The sequence below is a fragment of the Scophthalmus maximus genome, chromosome 2, assembly GCF_022379125.1.
Source record: "Scophthalmus maximus strain ysfricsl-2021 chromosome 2, ASM2237912v1, whole genome shotgun sequence".
Taxonomy (NCBI): Eukaryota; Metazoa; Chordata; class Actinopteri; order Pleuronectiformes; family Scophthalmidae; genus Scophthalmus; species Scophthalmus maximus.
Window position 1 is genome coordinate 10301637 of NC_061516.1, and position 23051 is coordinate 10324687.

The 23051-nt window shown below is 39.8% G+C and overlaps 1 protein-coding gene across 2 annotated transcripts in view; it reads right to left on the reverse strand.

Annotated features, from left to right (window-relative positions):
- Positions 1–23051, reverse strand: part of LOC118301198 (vacuole membrane protein 1) — a 60063-nt gene that overhangs the window by 4352 nt on the left and 32660 nt on the right. For both annotated transcript variants that reach the window (XM_047329312.1, XM_047329313.1), the window contains exons 6-8: positions 20426–20506; positions 19905–19998; positions 15592–15653 (exon numbers count right to left, since the gene is read on the reverse strand). In XM_047329312.1, coding sequence (XP_047185268.1) covers positions 15592–15653; positions 19905–19998; positions 20426–20506 — 237 coding nt within the window. The remainder of the gene's footprint in view (positions 1–15591; positions 15654–19904; positions 19999–20425; positions 20507–23051) is intronic.

Sequence of the window (23051 nt, forward strand, 5' to 3'; positions counted from 1 at the left end):
GAGGCATACTGTCCTATCTCCTGTACTGTGTTGGTCTCTCCTGCTTCCTCTCTGCGAGGAGAGAGAAAGACGGAGAGAGCAACGAGTGCGATCCCTTCACTGCTCATCCCCACAAACACACACTCGCACACAAACATACACACACCGAAAAAAGAAAAAAAAAAAAATACAGACTGTACCACAGCCACAGGAAATAGTGGTGCTCAAAACCCACAAGTAAAAAGAACAAATTAAATTTAAAGAGAAAAATAAATAAAGTTGGCCGGTCCTCACGCGGCAGCCACGGCATCAGTAGTCAGTCGCCTGCTCTCCTCTCCTCTCCTCTCACACACACATACTCGGCTTCCTCTCCCGCTCCCTCCCTCTCACTCACACACACACACATCGGTGAACTCGTTCAACTCCCCTGCAGTGCCTCCTCTGCCACTGCAGCGGGGAGAAATGAATGACTTCTCAGAACTCTCACATTTATCACAGGCGGTTCCTGTAAGAACTGGTTTCAGCCAATTAATGAGGAAGTGAGTCGTACCCGAAGTGTGTCATCACTGGCTGAGACCTGGGGGGATGGCCCACAGGGGGAGGGCGCTGCTGTAAGACGGCCCATATTAGGAAACCCTTTACAAGATTTAGCCACCAACTACATGCACACTACTGACCCCCCCCCCCCCATCATCCTTCCCACGTACACACACACACTCAAAGAAAAAAAAAGGACGCGAGAGACTGCGGAGAATGCCCTAGAAGAACGAATCAGTGGCCCATCCCTGGACTGGAGTTAGTGATTAATCACTAGATTCGCTTATTCTATTTTGTAGCTTTACGCTGTCAATTACATACCCTGAGCCATTGTTTCAAAGTTATCTCTGTGCCCCTCTTTAATGTCTTTTGTTCTTGTTCATGTTCGGGGGCCATCATCAAAGCTCAGAGACACATCAGAGATCTGAGGGCAGGTTTTGCGTGGGCAGTCATGTCACATACGGTTGAGTTTAGAGCTGGTAACTTTCTCTGAAGGAGGCAAGTAATTTCCGTTGAAACGCACACACACACACACACACACACACACACACACACACACACACACACACACACACACACACACACACACACACACACACACACACACACACACACACACACACACACACACACACACACACACACACACACACACACACACACACACACACACACACACACACACACACGTGTTGTGGTGAGAGAGAAAAAAATCCGGTTGTGTTAAATGATTGAGTTTACAACAAGGAAACCTTACAGTAATGATTCACTTCATACCAGGTAATGATATCGTTCATGTGACTGTACATAAAGCAGACAGGAAGTCCAACAGATGGGTCGTGCGTTAAATTACACAATAGAAAATGGTGAGGACTCACGGTATCAAAAATCAAGAAACTGTTTTTTTTTTTGGGAGGGAAACAAAGCCTCGACTATTCCCATCCCCCCCTCTTCACAACATCCCAAGCATCTCCACACCTCAGAAACTCGCCAAACTAATTCGAAAACACAAAACCTGGATGAAAAGCTAAAATATGGGCTTACACCTGAAAAGAGAATTTTCGAAAAACACTGGAGAAACAGACGGGTTCAGCAGATAAAAGCAAACAGGCACGAACAAAGAGTGAGAGAAACTGCTTTCAGAAATGGCGGGCAAATCATCTCCTACACGATGAGCAATACTGAGTCATGAGCCGGGGCAAATCCACCAACAAAGAACCCAGAGCTAGTAGTCAAACACTTTTTAATGCCTCAGAGTCAGGACCATCTTTCCATTAAAAGTATGATGATTTTATGCTTTTCTGGGAATACATTTTCACTTTTTGCTGAACACGTGAAACTGTTGGATTTGAGAAATTTCTTCTTCTAAGTGTTTATGATTTACCCGTGAGTACCTGAGCCAAACATCTTTTTGCATGTGTGTGAAAAAGTTGAATGAGAAATTTGTGTAACTTGTACATGTATTAAATACATAATACGTAATAAATAGTATTGTGTTGTACAGAAAACTGTTGTAAAAGTTGATCTCAATTTTTTTATTTATTCTTTTTAGTATTTCTTTTCTTTTTGAGATGAGGATGGGAACAGCTTGAAATTGTCATTTGTAACAAACATACAATGGTAATTTTGGCAAACAATAAGCCTGAACTATTGACTCAGCAGCTACTGAACAAACTTTATCAGGTTTGCTAAAAACTTGTGCTACAAGCGAGAGTGAAAGAAAACTCACTTCTATCTTTTCTCCTGAGTGAGGCTTTGAAACACTGTGGCCTTGAGAAACAGGAAATAAATCGGTTGAAACAAACTATTCACAGCACTTTTTAAGAAGCATGAAGTCAGATTTTTACACTTTTGGAAAATTTCTATATTTACCCATTTGAAACTAAAAACTGATAATGGCATTTATGATGAGCAAAGTTTGGTAAAAATCACTAAAATTTTAATAAATGGAGTTCTAATAAAATTAGTTCTTGTAAGTATTAAATGTATGAAATGCGGCTACTATTCATGATGAAAATTAAGCCCATACATTCTAGTGTCTAATTTTATTTAATCAGGCGAAACAGCAGTAAAACAAATGTGTCTAAAATAACCTTTTAATTTATAGTAGTTGTCTCTGTTTTTCTTGTGCCAGCAAAGTACAGAAACCAACAAAGATTTGTTTTAATACATGAATGAATGTTGTCCCTTAATTTAAATGAAGAATTTGTATATGTATTTCAGATGATAATATTTTTTAATTTGTGGGTCTGTGTTGAAAAACATAAATGGATATAAATCTATTGCCAAGCATAAAACACACTGCAGTTAATCTGAAGACTCTTCTAACTTGTGATGGTGAAAGAGGAGAATAATAACAACAATGACATTAGGTGGTTTTACAACCGTAAAGTCCTGCATGTGTGGAAACCTACTTCACAACACTATAACAAGTCGTTCTCCAATTGATCAAATTACTTCCAGAAGTTATGCAGAAAGCACAAGGGCCTTCATTTACTTTGATTAAAAATGATTTCCTACACATATAAATAAATACATGTACTATACTAATCAGCAACACTGTAAGTATATTTTATATAACTGTGCATATTCATAAACCTGAGCAATGTTGGTGAAATCTAATTTATCACTTGACATCAAATAGGTAGCATGTAGGCTTCTAAATATTAGGAGCAAATGGTCGTAGCTCCATCAAATGACTTCATTAAGCCATTAAACTATACTAAATGAATTTTAAAAAACAATCAAAAGTAAACCTTTAAATATTTCTTCAGCTGCATCAGGGACATTTATTTCTTGATTTATCAGATGTAATGAACTTGAGGGGATATACATGAAATGTAAAGATTGAAGAAAGTCAACGTGTGAAAAATGATTGATTACATGTGACTTGGGAAGAGCTGCACCGCAGCTCAAAACTGCTGGGGTCAGTTTTTTTTGTTGAAGCAGGTAGAAAACTGTTTTGTGACTCAAACAAACCGAGAGTTGATATGTACAGTAACCGGCGTACACACTTTCTTTGTTCAAAGGCAAACACCGCTTCATGTCAGAATAAATTCAAAGTGGCCAAACAGAGTTTGACCAATATCACTGAACGCTCATAGCTCTTTTTTTCCGCATCTTTCCAAATCCTCCTCGGTGTGGTGATTCAGTCCATCTACGCAACATAAACATATGAACAAGACAAAAGTGTTTGACAATTTCAGCGTGTTAAGTAAAATACCACAACGCTACCCATAAGTTACTTTAGAGTCAAAGCAAATTTGAGGTGAGTGCTTCAAACCAACATGGCACAAATTCTCTCTGTGACCAGCTATTCTGGGGCATCCCCTAATTTTTCTATGAAAGAACTGGTCTGGTCATGCGGGATGGAAATATACCTGAGATTATTTCAGCTTCAAATGCAATAATATACTACTGTCATACAACTTTCACCTTCAATAAAAATTAACCAGTATTTGAAACTGTGCCCTGTCTGCACCTTAATCAGGAAAAGGGAGTGACTGGATCAATAATACCTAAAAATAAAATAAAATAAGGAGCTACACTGTCGCAAAACAAGGAGATATAGAGGGAAAACCCCGCATCTCTCAGCTTCCCGTCGTCTGATTATCAAAGTGAAGGGTTTCATTTGTGTGTGTCATATCAGCTTTTCGTGTTTTTATTGAACTTTTGCTGTTCATGGTGTGTGGAGTGTGTTTAGGCTTCCTGAATCCATTCAGTGAAAATTTGACCTTTGACCTGTGGGTCCATTCTGACGGCTGTCACCTCCGATGGCACATGAACACACGTATATATATACACACATTCATAAAATTCACGTACATATATACACACATTCATAAAATTCACAATTTCTTGTACACACGGACACACACGGACACGCACGCACGCGCGCACACACACACACACACACACACACACACACACACACACACACACACACACACACACACACACACACACACACACACACACACACACACACACACACACACACACACACACACACACACACACACACACACACACACACACAAACACAAACACAAACACACACACACGTGACCTGACGTTCCGGGCAGGGGATGATAAAGGAACAAGAGCTCACATGACAGACAAATCCTGGCCAGGTTCAACTGGTTACGACATCATCACAACAACTGGCTTAGGCAATCGCTAGTGTTACCCAATGCTCCACAGTTCACACCTAACATAACAGCAGAGACACTGCAAGACGCGCACACACACACATACACTGTGGTTTGGCAGCACTCTGAGCTGAGGTACTGAAACTCTGACCTTGACACCATCTCTGTGCAAAACATTGTAGTAATAACTGGACTCATTTGTTGTCTTCAGCTAAAGGCTTGATTAGATACTACGACTGCATTTTGGTTTTATTAAGTGGCAGAATAATGAAATAATGGAAGCATGGGAGGAGCAGTGTTTCACTTTAGTGTTAGGAAAATTTTGATTAATGTGCATATGCTGTAAGGTAATCTGTGTGTGTGTGTGTGTGTGTGTGTGTGTGTGATCCTCCTCCTCAACTGGGCTTTTTCCTAGTGACTTCACCGCTAAAACACGGAGCCCACTCCTTGTCGGAGATCCCCCATGCCCAGGGTGTTTATCACATCCTTACTCCACAGCCATCTGTGTCGGCGCACGCACGCACGCACACACACACACACACACACACACACACACACACACACACACACACACACACACACACACACACACACACACACACACACACACACACACACACACACACACACACACACACACACACACACACACACACACTAAGAGAGACAGAGGCTATCCTCTCGGGTGCCCACGGTGCTGCCAGGAAATCAGGGGCACCAATTATAGCAGTCTATTATTCCTCTCACTTCCCAGACAGCCACATAAAACAGCTCTCCAACCCCCGCGACCTCTGCCAAGGTTCAGGTCGACATGCCCACACGGACCCTCTCGCTCCGTGTGTGGAGGTGTGTGGACTCGCTGGGTCACTGGGTGACCAGGCCTGGACCCTTTCAAGGGTGAGAAAGAGTTGTTCAATGAGTCAGATGTAAGTCGAGACACGTCCAGACAAGTCAAACTGCTACTTGTGGAGTGGCAGCGACAGGCAGGCTAGAAATAGAGGAGAGGTGAATAAGAAGAGGTGTTGTAGGGCATTGCGGGTTACGCAGAGAGTCTCCATCCATCATGTGATGTCATGTTTGGAGGAATGGCTGCTGTAGGAGATCAATGGTGACATTGTTTCCTGCAGGACAATGTCTAGCCCCCCTCTTCGAAAGAACACCTAATTACTTTGTGATAACCACAGCTATTCTATTTAAATGTACATTTTATTAGTCCCAAATGGGAAGCTAAGCAGCATGTCAGAAAAGTGAAACATAAAAGAGTAATTAAATGAACACATTAGGGCACGTTTAAATAAATGTGAAGGGCAGGAACAGACTGCAGAAACACTGTCATGAGCTGGGAAATAAATGGCACGCGGACTAAATGAGAACTTGACGCTGTTTGAAGTCAGACTGTCCCATAAACACGATGTATGTCGCTAATCCAAAACAGCAGGTTTGCCAGTCAGTACTTAAGTGTAAACTAAAGTGTGGGACTTTTTCAGTACACAGCATGCTGTGGGACTGTATGGAGTCTATAGGGGTCATATACACTGTGACATGCTGCTCAGACAACCGCATAGTTACTAAGTATCTGTCAGACGCCACAACATGCTATACACCTACCGCTTCAAAAAGGCATGTTCTACTCTGGCTGCTGTATAAGTGACAAACCAACAAGGAGGAACTCAGCGTAAAGACAGACAGGGGGGTCAATTAAATCTGCTTTTTGTAACAAGGTTCTTACATGGCAGAAGTAAAATAAATAGTAAAATTACCTACCATTATAATTGATTGTTTGTTCATATAGGCTTTCATGTGTGTTTACATATTGTAGCGTTTGTGGTTAGAAGCCAGCAGAGGCAGAAAAGTGAAAGTCCCTGATGTCTGCACTACAGTTACTTGCTACAGTATGTCTCCGAACAAACGTGGAAAAAGTGTCATCCAGACAAAAACTTCGTAAATTATTTTCCAGTTATGTTGTGATAATGTGATTTAAGATCCCATCGCAGTCTGGTAATAAATTGTATTCACAGTGGTTCATCTTTGAAGTTTGAACAAATAAAATATGATTCATGTGTCTAAGATAAAAAACAAATGAAACACAGCCTTCTGATAATTAAGATTCATGGTTGTTTTTGTAATCACAATTTATTCTTTACTGGACAATACTGAGCATATTAACAGTAGGAAATATCCCTACGACTTCCTAACCTGTTGTGCAGTTGTGAGCTGAGCTGGTCGTATCTGTTTTGCTGAGGTGTGCCCGGGGCAGGGCGGGGAGGGAGCGTGGTCCGGATGGCTGCCCGGCTGGACTGTTTGTCAGGGCCTGTCTGGGATGACTCGTCTCACAGAACACACACACACACACACACACACACACACACACACACACACACACACACACACACACACACACACACACACACACACACACACACACACACACACACACACACACACACACACACACACACACACACACACACACACACAGCAACTGGTGACATTACAGCACACATTACGACGTTCATGGGATTTACAAAACAATACACGACAGAGGATGATGCTGATTAAGAGCTCAAGGTCACATGTTCCCCTGATAAATGAGCTGCTCTCTAAAAATGAATCAATGGTGTACTGTTTCCTAAAACAACACACAAGCGGGTTGCCATCCTGACGAATGAATACATTAGTAATTTCATAGCCGTCGACTGATAATTTGTAGGACTGACTTGATGAGCGAGTAGAGTGTGTGGTGAGTGTGAGACTGAGGACAAATACAATGAATCAGCAATGAATAAAGAACTAGGATACAAGCTGTACCTGAGAGGCACATATGACACCAAACCTGAACACACCTGTCTCTCTTTTTGTCTCTCTCTCTCCCCCCACACACACACTCACACAGACAACTACTTACTCATCAAAGCTACAGTTACATTCAGATCTAAGTGCGCCCCTTTCACTGAGGGCCTTGGTGTGCTAATAACCACAAAAACGGGCCTACAGTACACGACTTGAACAATAATTCTTGAGTGACTGAATATTATTCTAAATGGCTGTGGTGAGATCCTCTGGGCCAGAGTCAAACCTCTCTCTGACTGTTAGTGCCTCAGTAATTCTGTCAGGGCTAAGAGGCCAAGGGTATCAGAATGGAAGTGGGGCGAAATGAGAAAATGGACACCCCACAGAGCCTTACATTAAATTTAACAACGCTGTATAAAAAGAGCGTGGGCTGTGACCTGCCGCACCATCCCTCATCCCCACCTGGGGTGTCGTATGGGGGGGGGGGGATAAAAAGGTTAAGTTTGCAATTTTTATTTTATTTCTATGTAATTACAGTCATAAGTTAATTAAAAAGTGACTATATAAATTGGTTGAGAGACCTTAGAAGGGAAAAAAGGCTGCTCTTTGAGGTCCCTCTCACCCCAAAAAATTCTCAAAATGGTTTAGTCTGCCCGACCGCACCTTCACCACTCACTACTCTAATGCAGCTAATTGAGCTGAGTGGCCACTGATGCTGGAGCTCGAAGCTGGAGCACCTGCTGTGAGTCGGGCCTCACCCCGAGAAATCAAAGTCAGGGTTAACAATACTGAGGAAAGAAAGGAAAGAGAATGAAAGCGAAATGAATGAACTGACTGAAGGAAAGGTGCAGGAGCACAACGAACACAGTTAAAAAATGGTTTAAGCTAATATCAGCAGTTGAATCAGCAAATTCAAGGCAGTCAGCCGGGAATCTAGATTGGAGCATATTTTCATTGTATACCATAAATATTATTTGTGATATGTATTACTATAACCTAGCAAAGCTAAACATCACAAAATAACACGGCCCTGTTTCAGAAACAGCCACCGAGAGTGACTGAAGTCATTTTAAAGGCAGCTCAACTTTGCACTGATATTTAGTCACTTTCCCTATAAGCTAGAATAACATGTTTGGTATCAACAGATCCACAGAAATGTCAACATTCATATGACACCACGTGGCTTCGTGCTGGCTTAAAACTGAGACCGCAATGGGCTCAAAAAGAAAGACACGATAATGCCAGAAGATCCGCCTTCATTTTCAGAGGGTTAGAAGTAAACCAAGATATCGAGATCAGAGACATATGAAAATATAATGTATGGATTTATTTTTCACCTTTAGCTGGTTCAATTGTGGGAGAAATAGGCCTACGGGTAAAATTTAGTTTAACTATTGGTCTATTCAAAGTGTTCACCCTCATTTAAAATATGTATTGCATCGTATCTTAAAGGGAGGGGGGGGATATTATAAGCAGGCACAGAGGATATGTCTATCCTGCATACATCACTTGTTAACACTGCTAAATAATGGTTTAAACTCATACCAGTATGTTGTTATATTGGTGGAAGCGAGTCATAATAGCTTAGCATTACAAAAATGAATAACTTCTCACATTATCTTTTAATATTACCTTGCAAAGGTAAACATAAGGAACTGCACTGGATAAAAATATGGCGTATAGCTGTGGAGTTTGTGGTTCAACAGCATGTTGTTGGGCAGGAGACAGGTGTGTTTATAGTGTTTGTGTCACAGTCCAGAAAGTGGGTGAAAAGCAGCATGTTCGCAGGGTGTCGTGTTTATATCGCTGCTGATCGGAGCTGGAACGTTCCTGTGACCACAACACAGTCCTCTGACCTGGGCTAATCCCACACTGTCTAGTTTCTATATGAGCTAAGGGGATGGGGGTGGGGATTTTTAGTGGATTTTTAGACTTTTCTCCTGTAACTGTAATTCTTTGGTAATTGTACATTCACAGAAATAACTGAACTGTTAAAACCAAGAATAGTTCAGCTGTTTTTATACATTTGACATATATCCACCAACCCAGGTTTACTTGAGTCACTTTAGAAATATTGTCCACAGGAATGTAAGCTCACTTATTGGCTACTAGAAAAAAAGATTGCAAATATATATCAAATGGATAAAAAAAGACACACACACACACACACACACACAGTAGCCTAATCAGACAGTCTGAGCAGTAACCCAACGGATTGATTTATCCTTCCTCCACTAAAAACTTCAGTGTGCATGGTTTAAGGTTACATGATAGCAGGTCTTGTTATGATCATCAGTGCATGTAAATGTTGATTGTGAACAGGAAAATTCCAGTGAGCATCTAGTGCAACCCCCCGGCTGCCCTGCCCTGACCTGTGACTTTACCCTGGCCTCCCTCTGAGCGGGGCTGCCTGCTGGGATGCTCTAATGCCCAGGCAGGGACAGCCATCTGCATGCCCCTTGTGCTGTTAATGTACTTCTGCCTTATGGACTCACATGGAAATGTGTTTGTATTCTCATGGATATGTGCAAGGTGTACCCCCCACGGCCCCGGCACACTGGCTTCTACTGAGTTACCTTCAAGTCTCAACTCTTCCTCTCTGCATCTCAATCACTTACTCCATGTGAGCCTGACACTGATAATCCCGCGCTTGACACGTGAGTCTGATGGATTTGTTAAAGTCAGCGCAAGACACGGAGAGTGGCCGACTCAATCAAGATGAGGGATTACTGAGAACTGTCATTTAAAAATACTGCTGTGAGATACTAGCTGATAATAGCGTCTTTCTCTCCTCTCACTTCCTTTCTTCTCCAAATTCTCACAAACCTAACCAGCATCATAACCAGCATCACACTTTGTCCTCTCCCAGACCTCTACAGAAACTAAACCTGCAGGCTGCATAGACACTGATACACTTGAGTTCACCCGTCACTTCTGCTACGCCTGGCGTAACTCTTATCCAGAATTTGATAGGCGACTTTTGCAAAACACTGCTGGTCCTGTTTTAGTTAGGTAGTGTCATAGTATGGAGGGGCATAAACCCTCTGGGAAGTGGTGATGTATACATCCGTGTCCGCTTCCTGATTGGATCTTATCAGTCATGACTCAACTACCAGGAGTGGATGCAACATGGATAACAATTTGCAAGCGTTACTAACCCTTGCTGTCAGTAACGGTTCCACCTCATCCCTGGTCGTGCTTTTTGCCATTGTTGTTTCTTGTTCGTAGTATTTTCTGCTACTACGCAGCCAACTACAAAACCCTGTATTAAAAAGTAAAATGTATTAGTGTGGACGTAGCCTCAGTCCTACCACAGTCACCACTGACAAGGTGCAAACACACTGAGGTCCTGCACCGAACTCCAGCACTTCAGCGCCAAGTGGCCCTCACACCTACAGCTGTTCATGATAAGGAGAGACCATTTTTTATCCTCTTCACATATTATCACGCACAAATGGCTGCTGAAAAAGTGGCATGAATCAGAGTTTGCAATTCGGCCCAAACACGGCGACTCACAAAAGATAAACAGGCCTCTCTGCAAATCAGACACAGGAAAGCTTGCCCTTGCCATACTGAATAAACTGCGTGATTTTGAGCGTTTCCTGCTGTGAATCACCACCTCACTGGCTAAAGAAAAAGGCCCAGTTCAGATAAGAGAAATAAGGACAGGAAGATCTGGGCACAGATGAATCTGTTGCCCTTCAAACAGCCCCCACTTCACTATTCTCTTAAGTGCTTCTAAAGATTGTTGACCTCATTTGCACATTAAATTCAAAGAATAGCAAGAGAAGGAAATCAGCATGTTGTGAGTAAAGGCCCGGCAATAGTCATAAATAAGGATCCAAGAAAAATGTTTGGGCTTTTACTCAGGTTGTTAAGTGTGAGTGAGAGGCCCAACAAGAAAAATGTATGTTGACAGATTTCTGTGATTTCATGTAATTAAAATTTTTAATGTATAAGGTATTTATTTTATTCATTTAATTTTAACAACACTACAAACTCTAAACACTTCTTTCAAAAAAATAGATGTCTGTGAATAAGAGAGGGAAAAACAGCAAAATTAACATTTTAAATAAAGAAAAAAACAGCATGAAACCTCCTGACAAATAACCACTTCAGATCTTGATCAAAGCCTTCCTCAGTATGAGTCGGTAGAATTTTCTCCTGACTTAAACAATGACTATACACGCTTGGTTTGTCTTGAAGAAGAGACATCTGTATATTAGTCATAGGATGTAGGAGAGCTAACAAGTCTGATCAGACATACAGCTCCATCTCGACCACGCTATCAGTTCGTGTTATCAGCCCAAAAGGCATCTGAGTGTTTTACTGTGACTTTGTGGCAGTTCAAAGAAAAAAACATTATTGTCCTACTCGTGCTGACTGAAGGTTATACCTTTAACCTCACATGCTTTGGACGGCAAGAAACCAAGAGTGAAACTCGTTTGCCAGTGATTCTGTCTGAGAATCTGTCTCCACAATACACAAGAAGAGCTACCACACTAAATTCTAAATGTTTGACACAGTTTTACTGTCCCAAACACAGTCAATTTAAAAAACCAAAAAACAACAACAAAAACCCCCCCAACAGTTGAAAAAGGAGGAACACTTCACTTAATTAAACAACTTTCAGGACAGAACTTATGTTTGCAGTGAACCTTTTTTTGTTCCAGCTCCCAAAAGGAATATCAGAAACTCATAAATGTATAATGGAAATTGTAAGTCACTTAAGTGCAAGATGTTCTAAAAAGGTCCTTTGCATCTTGTCTACATTTTATTTCCAGCTAATAAAAAACTCTGGGGTTGGCCATTTTTCTTAACAGAGGTGATGAAAATGGCTGTTGACAGTTTTAGAGCCTTGTGACGTGTAAACCTCAGATGCAGACCTCTCCTGTGAAACTGAACTTCACTGTTTTTCCATTTGTCATTCAGAGTAAAATTACTTCCCTGATTTAAGCTGTTGACGAATGTCAGAAAACTCCAAGAAATATTTCTATAAAAGGGCCTGTTTGAAATTAAGATAATTATAATAATAATCCATTAAATTAAAAAATTAAAATAAAAAATCACAACTGAGTCAGATAATATGACTATATCATGATGCACAACTCTGTGTTGCAAAGCATAATATTTTATTAATGAAACGTAAGAGGAATTTGAGGACACTCCCTGTACCATGAAATAAGAACATCCTTTGTCATGATTCCAAGACCAAGTCAACATTAATAACTACCATTATTTAACTAGGACGGGCTTTAAAAAAAAAAGAAAGGTCACAATGAACTTGTAATTTTAGAGATTCTCCAAATTGTTAGGAAGCTGTAAATTATTTGAATTATATATTTATCAATTTATCAACTACAACTGATAAATAACTTACAGTAAACTAAATAAACTCACTCAAGATAATGTGTCAGTGTTGTGGAAATTTTGTTTGTAATAATTTGAAATTCTAAATTCTAAATTTGAAGTCTTATATTACACTTCACTACTTCACTGTGTGTGTATGTGTGTGTGTGCGTGTGTATGTGTGTGTGTGCGCATGTGCACATGTGTACGTGTCAAGTAGCTCACCTGAAAGCCAAAAAGCAGGAAATGAATTGTGTAGTATTGTATTATGTCATGTAAGAGTGAAATCCCCATAGCCAAAGTCCAACGGTTACTGCAGTCACACACAAAGACAAACACTAATCGCTCAGAGGCATCCAGAGGCAGGTGGACAAGAAGAAACATTTAAATATTCAACAATAAGGACACAATTTGTATTTTCATTTAATCATCAAGTAAAAAGATGTGGTTAACAGTGAATTTTATTACAAAAGCAAAAACAGCTGAAAATGATGGCAAGTGCTGCACATGCCTAAAACATTTCAAAAGGATCGATCAATCCAAAATTTTTGCAAACATGTCTAAATAAACTACAATCAAAATAAAAAAAATAAAAAAAATAGTAAATCTGTTTTTCGCCACAATACCAAGAAAGGCCACGAGTGAAATGTTTCACTGATATTTCAGATTTACTTCAAATATGACTTGGTGGAAGGTAAAGTTTTGAGAGAGAGAGGGAGCATGCAAAGAGATTTTGTGTGTGCGCGCGTGTGTGCGCGCGGGTGTACATGCAACTGAGCATTTGCACAATGAGTGGGAACAACTGCAGGTGTCTGAATTTTAGCGGGTTCATAGGTTTTTTTTTTGAAGCACCTGCAGCATAGTTAACACTGTGGTCTGTCAGCGCCTGAAGGGTTAAAACTGAAAGGCTGTCACCCATTCATAAGGCGATGTATGAGTGAGAGTGAGAGTTAGTGTGGAACAAAAAAAATCATAGGTGAAGGCAGAAAGGAAGGAAGCTGACGGTTAAACAAGGGAAACTTCCTTTAGAGAAGAAGCGGGCAGTGAGTCAGACTGAAACCTGTCAATAACCAATGATCTGTGGCTCTGAGTCTGCAGCTCAATGAACAGTGACTGCAAGGGGGGACAGCTCTTTCACAACACACACACAAACACACACACACAAATATATACATGCATACATATACACACATACTATAAACACAAAAATATATTTACACACAAATATATACTTGCATACACACACACATGCTTGGACACACACCACACACACAAATATATATGCATACATACACACATATACACACGCAGGCACAAATATATTTACACACACACACATATTCAAAAAGTTTATATTCAAAAGTTTGCACAATATTTTGATTGGTGGCAGTAAAATGTACTAATTTGTCCCTAAAAGTTTATATGCAGAGAAAATAGCAACAGCAGCTGATTTAACAGCTGAATTGTTTTCAAAATTAATTTTAGAAACAAATCGAATGCCCAAACAGACAACATGGCAAGAAAGAGAGCTGATGCAATCTCAACGCCGATTTCAGCAAGTGTGTGTCTGTGTGTGTGTGTGTGTGTGTGCGTGCGTGCGTGTGTGTGTGTGAGAGACAGAGACCGAGAGAGCATGAGCGTGAACGTCAGTGTGTGTGTGTGTGTGTGTGTGTGTGTGTGTGAGAGAGAGCGTACAATAAATGGCGCTTCTGCCAGCAGGTGTGTTGAGGGCCGTTTCCTGCTGCAGCCCTTGGCATGACAAGGACACCCGTCCTGGCACCGCTCAGCACCCACACCCAACACCATGTCTCTCCCTTATTTTGAAAAGAGTTAGGATTCTTACTTTTTGCTTAGCATTTTTCTTTAAAAGCTTTTAGTGGTTTTACATTTTCAAAACAAGTCTGTCTTTCAGCTTCATGATAAATGCAGCCTCTCAGAGTTGGTACAGTATATTTAACACCACACCTACAGTACACTGATACTGTTTCCAGCTGGGCCTACAAAAATACTGACAAATGCATTACTTCTGAGAAATCTCGTCCAACCAGAAACAAAATCTCGATTTCTCTTGGCTAAAGGCTCCACTAGCACATCCTGCATGAGGGGCCTGATAACTGAAAGGCCTCATTTTGTCAAACAGATTTTAAAAAGTCTCGTCTCGACACCCAGAAGCAGCCCTCTCTTTTAGCTCGTACTCCCCATGAAATCAGGTATAAAGGTAATAACAACTATGACTGTGCTTCATCAGAGATAAAACAGAGAGGAGGATTCGGTGATAGACAAGAGTTCATCCTGTCCTGTGAAGCAGCCAGAACATGTTCATGCCCATAGTCATCCAGTGGAAAAATCCACTCCAAGCCATTAATCACCATGTAGACTATTACAGAGTACGGAGCCAAAAGAGAGAACCAAAAAAAAAGTAATAAGCTCTTTGTTTCAAGGTAAAAACTAATTATTTAAAAGAGACAAGTCATGTTCCAAAATCACCATGTTTAATTCAAACTCAACTCTGACTCGGTGTGACCTTCATCAGAAGAACGAAGAACCTAAATGTCCCATAATAACACAACCGGTCCCTCAATTGTAAGATTCTGTGTGAGCTGCACATACACACACACACACACACACACACACACACACACACACACACACACACACACACACACACACACACACACACACACACACACACACACACACACACACACACACACACACACACACACACACACACACACACACACACACACACACACACACTGACGTTCGGTTGAGCCGTACTCACCCGATGAGGGACACCATCTACTCCACTATTTGTCTGCTGAAGGTGACGATCACAAACAGTTTCTGTATGACAAAGACACACACACAGAGAAACATTGAGTCAGTTACTGAACCATGAGGTCAAAGCTGATGTGTGTACATCATAGTTTGATGGGTTATTCCTTTACTCCTCCTCTCCCTAACACTCACACACACACACACACTCACACACACACACACACTCACACACACACACACACACACACACACACAACCCCATCATTCACAAACGCCATGCGCCACCAAGGCGTTGTGGTCTATGAGCAGCCATGAAGACCCCCCTTTGTCGTGGAGGGCAAGAAAGAAAAGGCCTGGGCTTGATGACACACCACCAACACAGTACACTAGGTCAGAATATCACACAGGCTGTCATCAGAAATGTGTGTGCGTGTATGTGTGTGTGTGTGTGTGTGTGTGTGTAAAGGATGGATGATAGAGGAGTGGATGAATCAAAGGAGATGTGTCATTGCTTCACAGGGGGCATGGATGCCGGCTCCCGTCAGGTCTGGTTCCTGCTTAGTCACCGGGCCAGAGTGGACAGGATGGCAGCCGTTTGGCTGGGAGCAGCAACACGTGCCCACTAGCTGTCCAGACTTTTCAAGGTTCTTAACTTGCCCTCTGAGCTGTTGTAGGTTACTGTATTCTTATAAACAAACATGCGTTTTGGCAACTAAAAGTGTGGTTTGATCCCGTAACATCTAGGTTGCCTTCAACATGCCATTTGAAAAGGCTCAACCCAACGGAGCTTGTGGTGGGTCCATCATTACAAACTCATGTTGTGCAGAAAAGGATTGTTCAAACCCGCAGAACCTTATTTTAAATTCGAGTCCAGATCCCAAGGTTTCCAAAGGCACTAAATATATACTACCGAATTACAGGGAAAAGTGTATAAAATGATACACAGGGCATTTAGAATTTTCCATTTCATGTAATGATGGAGCCATAAAAAATGTCATCTTGGATTTGAATATTTCACTCAATAAGAATGCCTAGCTTCAATTAGGCACTGGGAGCACCTACACAATATACTGTATGTGAAACCATCTCCTCTAACTTTTTACTGCAGGTGGGTAAAGGTCTCATATAATAATGAGTGGACAAAATTTCATATTGACCCAATACAATCAATATTTTTTTTAAGATGCCTTTGTGAAAGACTAAATGGTGCTTATCAAATTAGATGAAATACTACTTTCTGTAGGGGCAGATGATACCATGACATGGCCCTTTGAGGTATTGAGATGACAATTATATTATTGATATATTATGATGTTGGGGTTTAATCGGTTTAAAAGCTTTTTACAGTCAAGTTTGTTTTTGTTCGAGCATAATCTTAAAACAATTAAGGTGAAGAAACTGTCACACTATAGGACAAACTTAAAAAAAAAAGTGTAGTACAACAGTATCATAAATGATACTGTAAATTAAAAATTAAATGTGATAGATGTCTAGGTACTGTTATACTACCCCCCCATCCCCCGATATGTTTACAGTACATGTCACTAACCCTGTTAGTGTTTTCTATCTCTCCTAGTGTATCTCTGACCCCAGAGCTGCAAACCCGTCATTATTATTGCTATTATTAATATTAATATTAATATCATCACTAATAATAACAACAACATAATTGTATTTTTTAATTATAAGTATCAGTCTGGTAGAGATTACAGCGGCGGTTGTACAACTGTCCTCTCTCTCTCTTCTCTCCTACTGTCTCTCCTCTCACCCTCTTTCTGCCCACCTCTCCTCTCTTCCTCCTCTCTCTCCTCACCCCAACCGGTCGAGACAGATGACCGCCCACAACTGAGTCTGGTTCTGTCAGAGATTTCTTCCTGTTAAAAGGGAGTTTTTTCTCTCCACTGTCGCCAAGTGCTTTGCTCATTGTGGGATTTGTTGGGTTTTCCCTGTAATATTGTAATATTGACCTCACTATGTAAAGTGCCTTGAGACAATGTATGTTGTGATATGGCGCTATACAAATAAAATTGAATTGAAAATTGAATTGAATAGGTACAACACCCACATCATCACTTGTAAATGGTTATACTGCAGGTAGGTAAGTCTGCACCAGGACGACACTATGACAATTTGTATTTCATTAAAATTGTGTCAGTGCCCTTTTATTACTTCTGTGTTACAGAGTTAATTGTAACACTATGTCTTTTAATTTGGGTGGGTGTTGAACTGAATCAATTATGGACTTGGCATCTGCGATAATGAAATATAAGAAGAAGATTTGCTACGATACTATTTCTGTACCTCACACATAAACATTTTGTAAACCCACATCTCCTCAACAGACACGTACAACTGACACATGGTATCATCCCAGACAAAGGGGGAAGGGACAGCAACACAGGAAAGGTGACTAAGATTCCTTAAATGTGTAAATGTGTCTGCTCGGAAACTAATGGTGACATGGTTTTGACTTGCTGATTTCAACTCACTGATGAGGCAGATAAGAGCTAAGCACGCACACGCACACACACGCACACACACACACACACACACACACACACACACACACACACACACACACACACACACACAGTCATAACCACTTTGTCACACATACACACGTTAACAATGGAGAAGCATTCCATCAGTTCTCAGTATCTACACAAAAGGACTACTTGTTATCCAAAACCATGAGGTGCATTGAGATCATTTACAGTAAAAATGGAAGTTAGATCGTCCTGCTTTAAATGTTGTGTTTTCGCAACCCTAAAATTGCAGCAGATCAGATTCAAGTATCACAGGGAGCAGAATAACAATTCTCTGGTTTCAGTGTCACTACATGGACGTCTGTTTACTCTCCCACACCTCACAGCTCTTCTGACCTGATCTCAAAGCCTTGAAATGTGTATTTCCATGACAACACCCATCATCCCACAATGACCTGATGTGTCATAAAGCAGCTGACGTTCATTCCGTTCAGCATTTCACATTCAGACGTGAAGCTCAGTGCTTAAAAGGCGGAAGCAGCAAGTCTTTTTTTTAGAGACTGGTGAGAACACACCTGAAGCACAGGTGCAAAACCCAGGTCTCAAGAAGTGTGCACGCACACACACACACACACACACACACACACACACACACACACACACACACACACACACACACACACACACACACACACACACACACACACACACACACACACACACACACACACACACACACACACACACACACACACACACCTCAAAATCCCCTATTGTTCCCTCTTGGCCCATGAGGGAGAACGTCACCTGCTCTCAGTGCACTTTCTTCTCATACTTCTTGTTTTCTGCTAACACTCAGCATAGTTTGTATTCGAAGCAGAGTATCCTGAAAAAAATGAACCAAGCAGCTTCAACGGTGACTGGGGCCCCCCCAGACATGCTGGAGATCTGGGTGAAGTCTTTTCTGTGGGACAGGGAGTGATGCACCTCTGTCAGAGGGGGCCCCAGGGACCCCTGGGTATAATCTGGTCCTGTGTGTGTGACTGTGCCGGTTATGCCTGCAACCCCCAGCCCCCACTTCCCTCCAACCCCCTACGTCTCTCTTTCTACATCACCTCACACAATGATTATCTGCTTTAGCTCGCGCTCACTATGTTCACCGCCAACCTTTCTTTTCTAGTGTGGTGCAGGACAATAATTTTGCGTACAGTAAGGAATGAGGCTGAGTGGAAAAAAAACGCTTAGGGTTTAACCCTTCTATGTGTCACAATGAGCAAACTCCAGCTTTTGCTTCGAAAACAGAAAGTTGAGCCCCTGACGGTAATCACAGACATACTGCAAATTCCAGGAAGCAAATTGAGGATTTTCCAGGATTAGAAAAAAAACGTTTGTGATGCCAGGTCTCTTAACAGCAGTTTCTTATTCAAGGGTTAGGATGGATCTCCTGCTTTCCCATAAATTCTGAGTCTGCTATCGTCTGACCCATCTACTGTACAATGTACTGGGGCTGCTGCAGCTGCAGTCACAAAATGGTTGACTCCCCTTACACAAAATGGCCTCCTTTCAACCAGTTGAGTGCAGTACAGAGATGCCGTGTGTGAGTATGATTCATTATTCAACACACTGAGCAACATTCAAAATGTAAGCTAACCTTAAACTTGCACGCAAATAAATGTTGTTTGTCTGCAGTATGAAATAGAAAGGTTAATAGACAAGTGTTACATATCAAGTGGTGTCACACTCTGCTTTACCATGTCCAAGTGTCAACAGCATTTTTACGAACAGCCCTGGCATTATTTAGATGGATTTATATTATTGAACAGCAGCTCACCTGAATGTGCATTTTGATAACTGCTTTCCCGATGAGTGTTGCACCAAAAAAATTCCACAATGGGACCTGAAAGTGTCCACAAGGGATTTGGAATCTGTAGGAAACAATATAGATGATTAGACAACATATATAGACAACGTAAATACAAAACAAAATCATATGGAGAAAGTATATGAAACAAAATATACACTAAACAATGTAATGCAGTATTAAAATCCATGTAGAGTATCTTTTACATTTTCCTCAAGTCACTATTCTCCCTGTCTACCAACCTAGTTTTACCTACAGAAGGTCACTGATGGTACCATGAGATTATGTCATACTTTTCTAATGCACATTTCATAATAAAAACTGTTTTTTTTATTGATATGCTCAACACTAAAGAACTGTTATCTTTTTGGCAATGTAAGTGTTAATATAAGATGAATTTGGACAGAACAACATTATTTAGATTGATAAACAACATTTTAGGCTTGAAGACTAATTTATAGGAAAAAAAAGATTTTGATGATTTTACTTACAGAAGCACAGGCCAGAATCCCAAGGAATCCAACCTTATGGATGATTTTTTGCACTGCAACGTTTGCTCTGGTTGCAAAGTCCTGAAAAAAAAGCGAAAGCAAGAGAAAAGTGTGATTCCATTTTCACAAGCTGGTAATGATCATAAATATAATACATACTGTACATGTAATGTACACATATTATTCTCTGAACACATTTAAACCTGCTTTGCATGCTTTTCCGAAATAGCAAATGATAAAATAATGATTTATTTGAATTACTGAAGCACTTTCGATCTGACACAAATCACGTGTATAAATTACTGGACTATGCGTGGCAGTTAAACAGATAAAGGGATTAATTATGTAACCTTTATATAATTATATTATTTAGAATTAATTTAAGTTAAATTTCAGACTGATAAGTAAAACTGTTTTGAGTAGTGAAACATTTGTTAAGGGCAAATTAAAGTGAAGTTTTTTTCAGTGTTTTTCTAAGCATTTATGTGTTAGAGGTGTTTGATAATAAATGCATGTAGCCAAGCTCCAGTTCTGTTTTTGAAAGAATTTTAGTAACTGCTTTTGAAAATGATTTAAATCTAAAGTTAAAAACAAATGAAGAATTTAGGATAACATATTGATTTGGGATAATATTGAATATTCAATTGATTTTAGGAATTCTGCATCATCTCTCAATGTTAATGTTTCCAGCCTATTTACGAATTACAGTGCGTGTTGTGACCCTGAATCTTTCCATTTTATATCTAAAAACATATTGGTGTTCAAATGAAACGAAAAATGAAGGAATGATCTGTTTTTTCCATCAGTGCTTGTTTCTAAATTAGTTCAAAGAAGCAGCAGATGCGACAAGAGGATTTTCTTCCTCCTGCCCACAGCAAAAAGTTTGAATCAATTACAAAATAAAAAAGCAACTGACAAAACCAAATAATTAGAACCTCTTATAAGACCCTCATAAACTAGATATACAGCAGCGCAAACTGTTTAGAACTTGAAAAATCATTTATATTAATAAATTGTGCATCAGAGTGATTTTCCTTCAGCAAATCTTAGAATTACAGCTTCTTAACCTTCCCAAGTTCGGGTGCTTGATTTTAAATGATAAAAATGCCTAAAAGCCAGTAGTAAAGCATGCTCTTAAGAATATTTGCACTGTTTTTATTCTAATTTATCCACATTTTGTTAAATAAATGAGAAAAATGTGTGTGATGAGAAACTCTTGGTGGGGAAAAGTTGCCAGATTTCTTTTTACATTCATCACAAAAAACATTTACTCATCTAATGATAAACAACTTCTTAGAGGGTGAACATATTTATTTAAACATTAAACAAAGTTAGATTCCTGTCCTAAATTTATGATAACATAACATTAATATTTCAAAGTTCGCAGCAGAAACTAACAGATTCACCTGCCACACATTCTAAAAGAAATAGATGGGTTATCTCTAAAAATGCTTCTTAATTCTAAAGTATAAATTCTAAATCAGTTTTCACATGTATCAACCTAAACTTTTGTGCAACTTAATAATCCCATTGTCACTGGGAATGTGAGAACAAGACAACAGACCTCCAGTGACTCACAAATTCTTACTTTTTTCTGCTAGTCTCACCCTATCCTTCTTCACAGCTCCACAAAAGTCTCTTTTCAAAGCAGTGACACAGATTTTCCCTAATATACATTTTCTGGAAGGAGGAGGATTTACTTCAACCAGTTCTGGGAAAATAGCAGGAATGCAGAGGAAAGCCCTGATCTAGGTAAATTATTAAATGATTGCTTGAATACTGATAGATTTGGCATTGTAAAATTAAAGTTCATTAGTTTTTAGTCAGAAGCTACTACTAATAACTTATAAAACAACAATAAAATATACTGAGTACATGTTTTTCAGAAAATATTAAACACACCATTTTTTTTATTTCTAGGCCAAAATATGTTAATAAATGTGTTAATGAATAGATCTTTTGGCAGCTGAGAATATTTATTTTACAGCCAAAAGCTGCACTGTGACATTCCTTTTAATAATGTAAGATTTATTTGAGCAATTAACAATAAAATCATTATTTGTTTGCAATGTTAATGGAAATATTGTTGTAATACTGCCTCTTTTTTAATGCTCGTGTTCTCAATATATTTATACTTAAAGATATGTTAATAACAAGGCATTTTTATTCATGTCATTATACAATATTCTTTATGAACAACCTCTTTGTCTTTGGTATCTTGATAAATACTTAGCAGATTAAATCCTAGTGTACTCGTTCAGCACAAGGTTTTAGTGATTTCATTCAAATATGTGTTTGCTGCTGTTTATATTATAGTGTGCTATATGGCTATATGAAATTATATAGATGTTTTACATTAACATCATCCTTTTTTGATTACACCTCAAACTCACTGCTTATTTGCATCCAGAATATTTTTTATGCAAAAAACTTGCAAAACATAAATCTTTATGAACTGCAATGGAAGTTCTTCATAAAAAATATATGAAGGCTTTTGTTCAAAAGTGAGACACCTTCTTTTTAAAGAAAATATGCTCTCTTTCAAACTGATTGCTAATATAAACACAATTATATGTGGAAAATTCACCTCAAGACTTCTTTAATCAAAATGTAAATGTTTTCATAC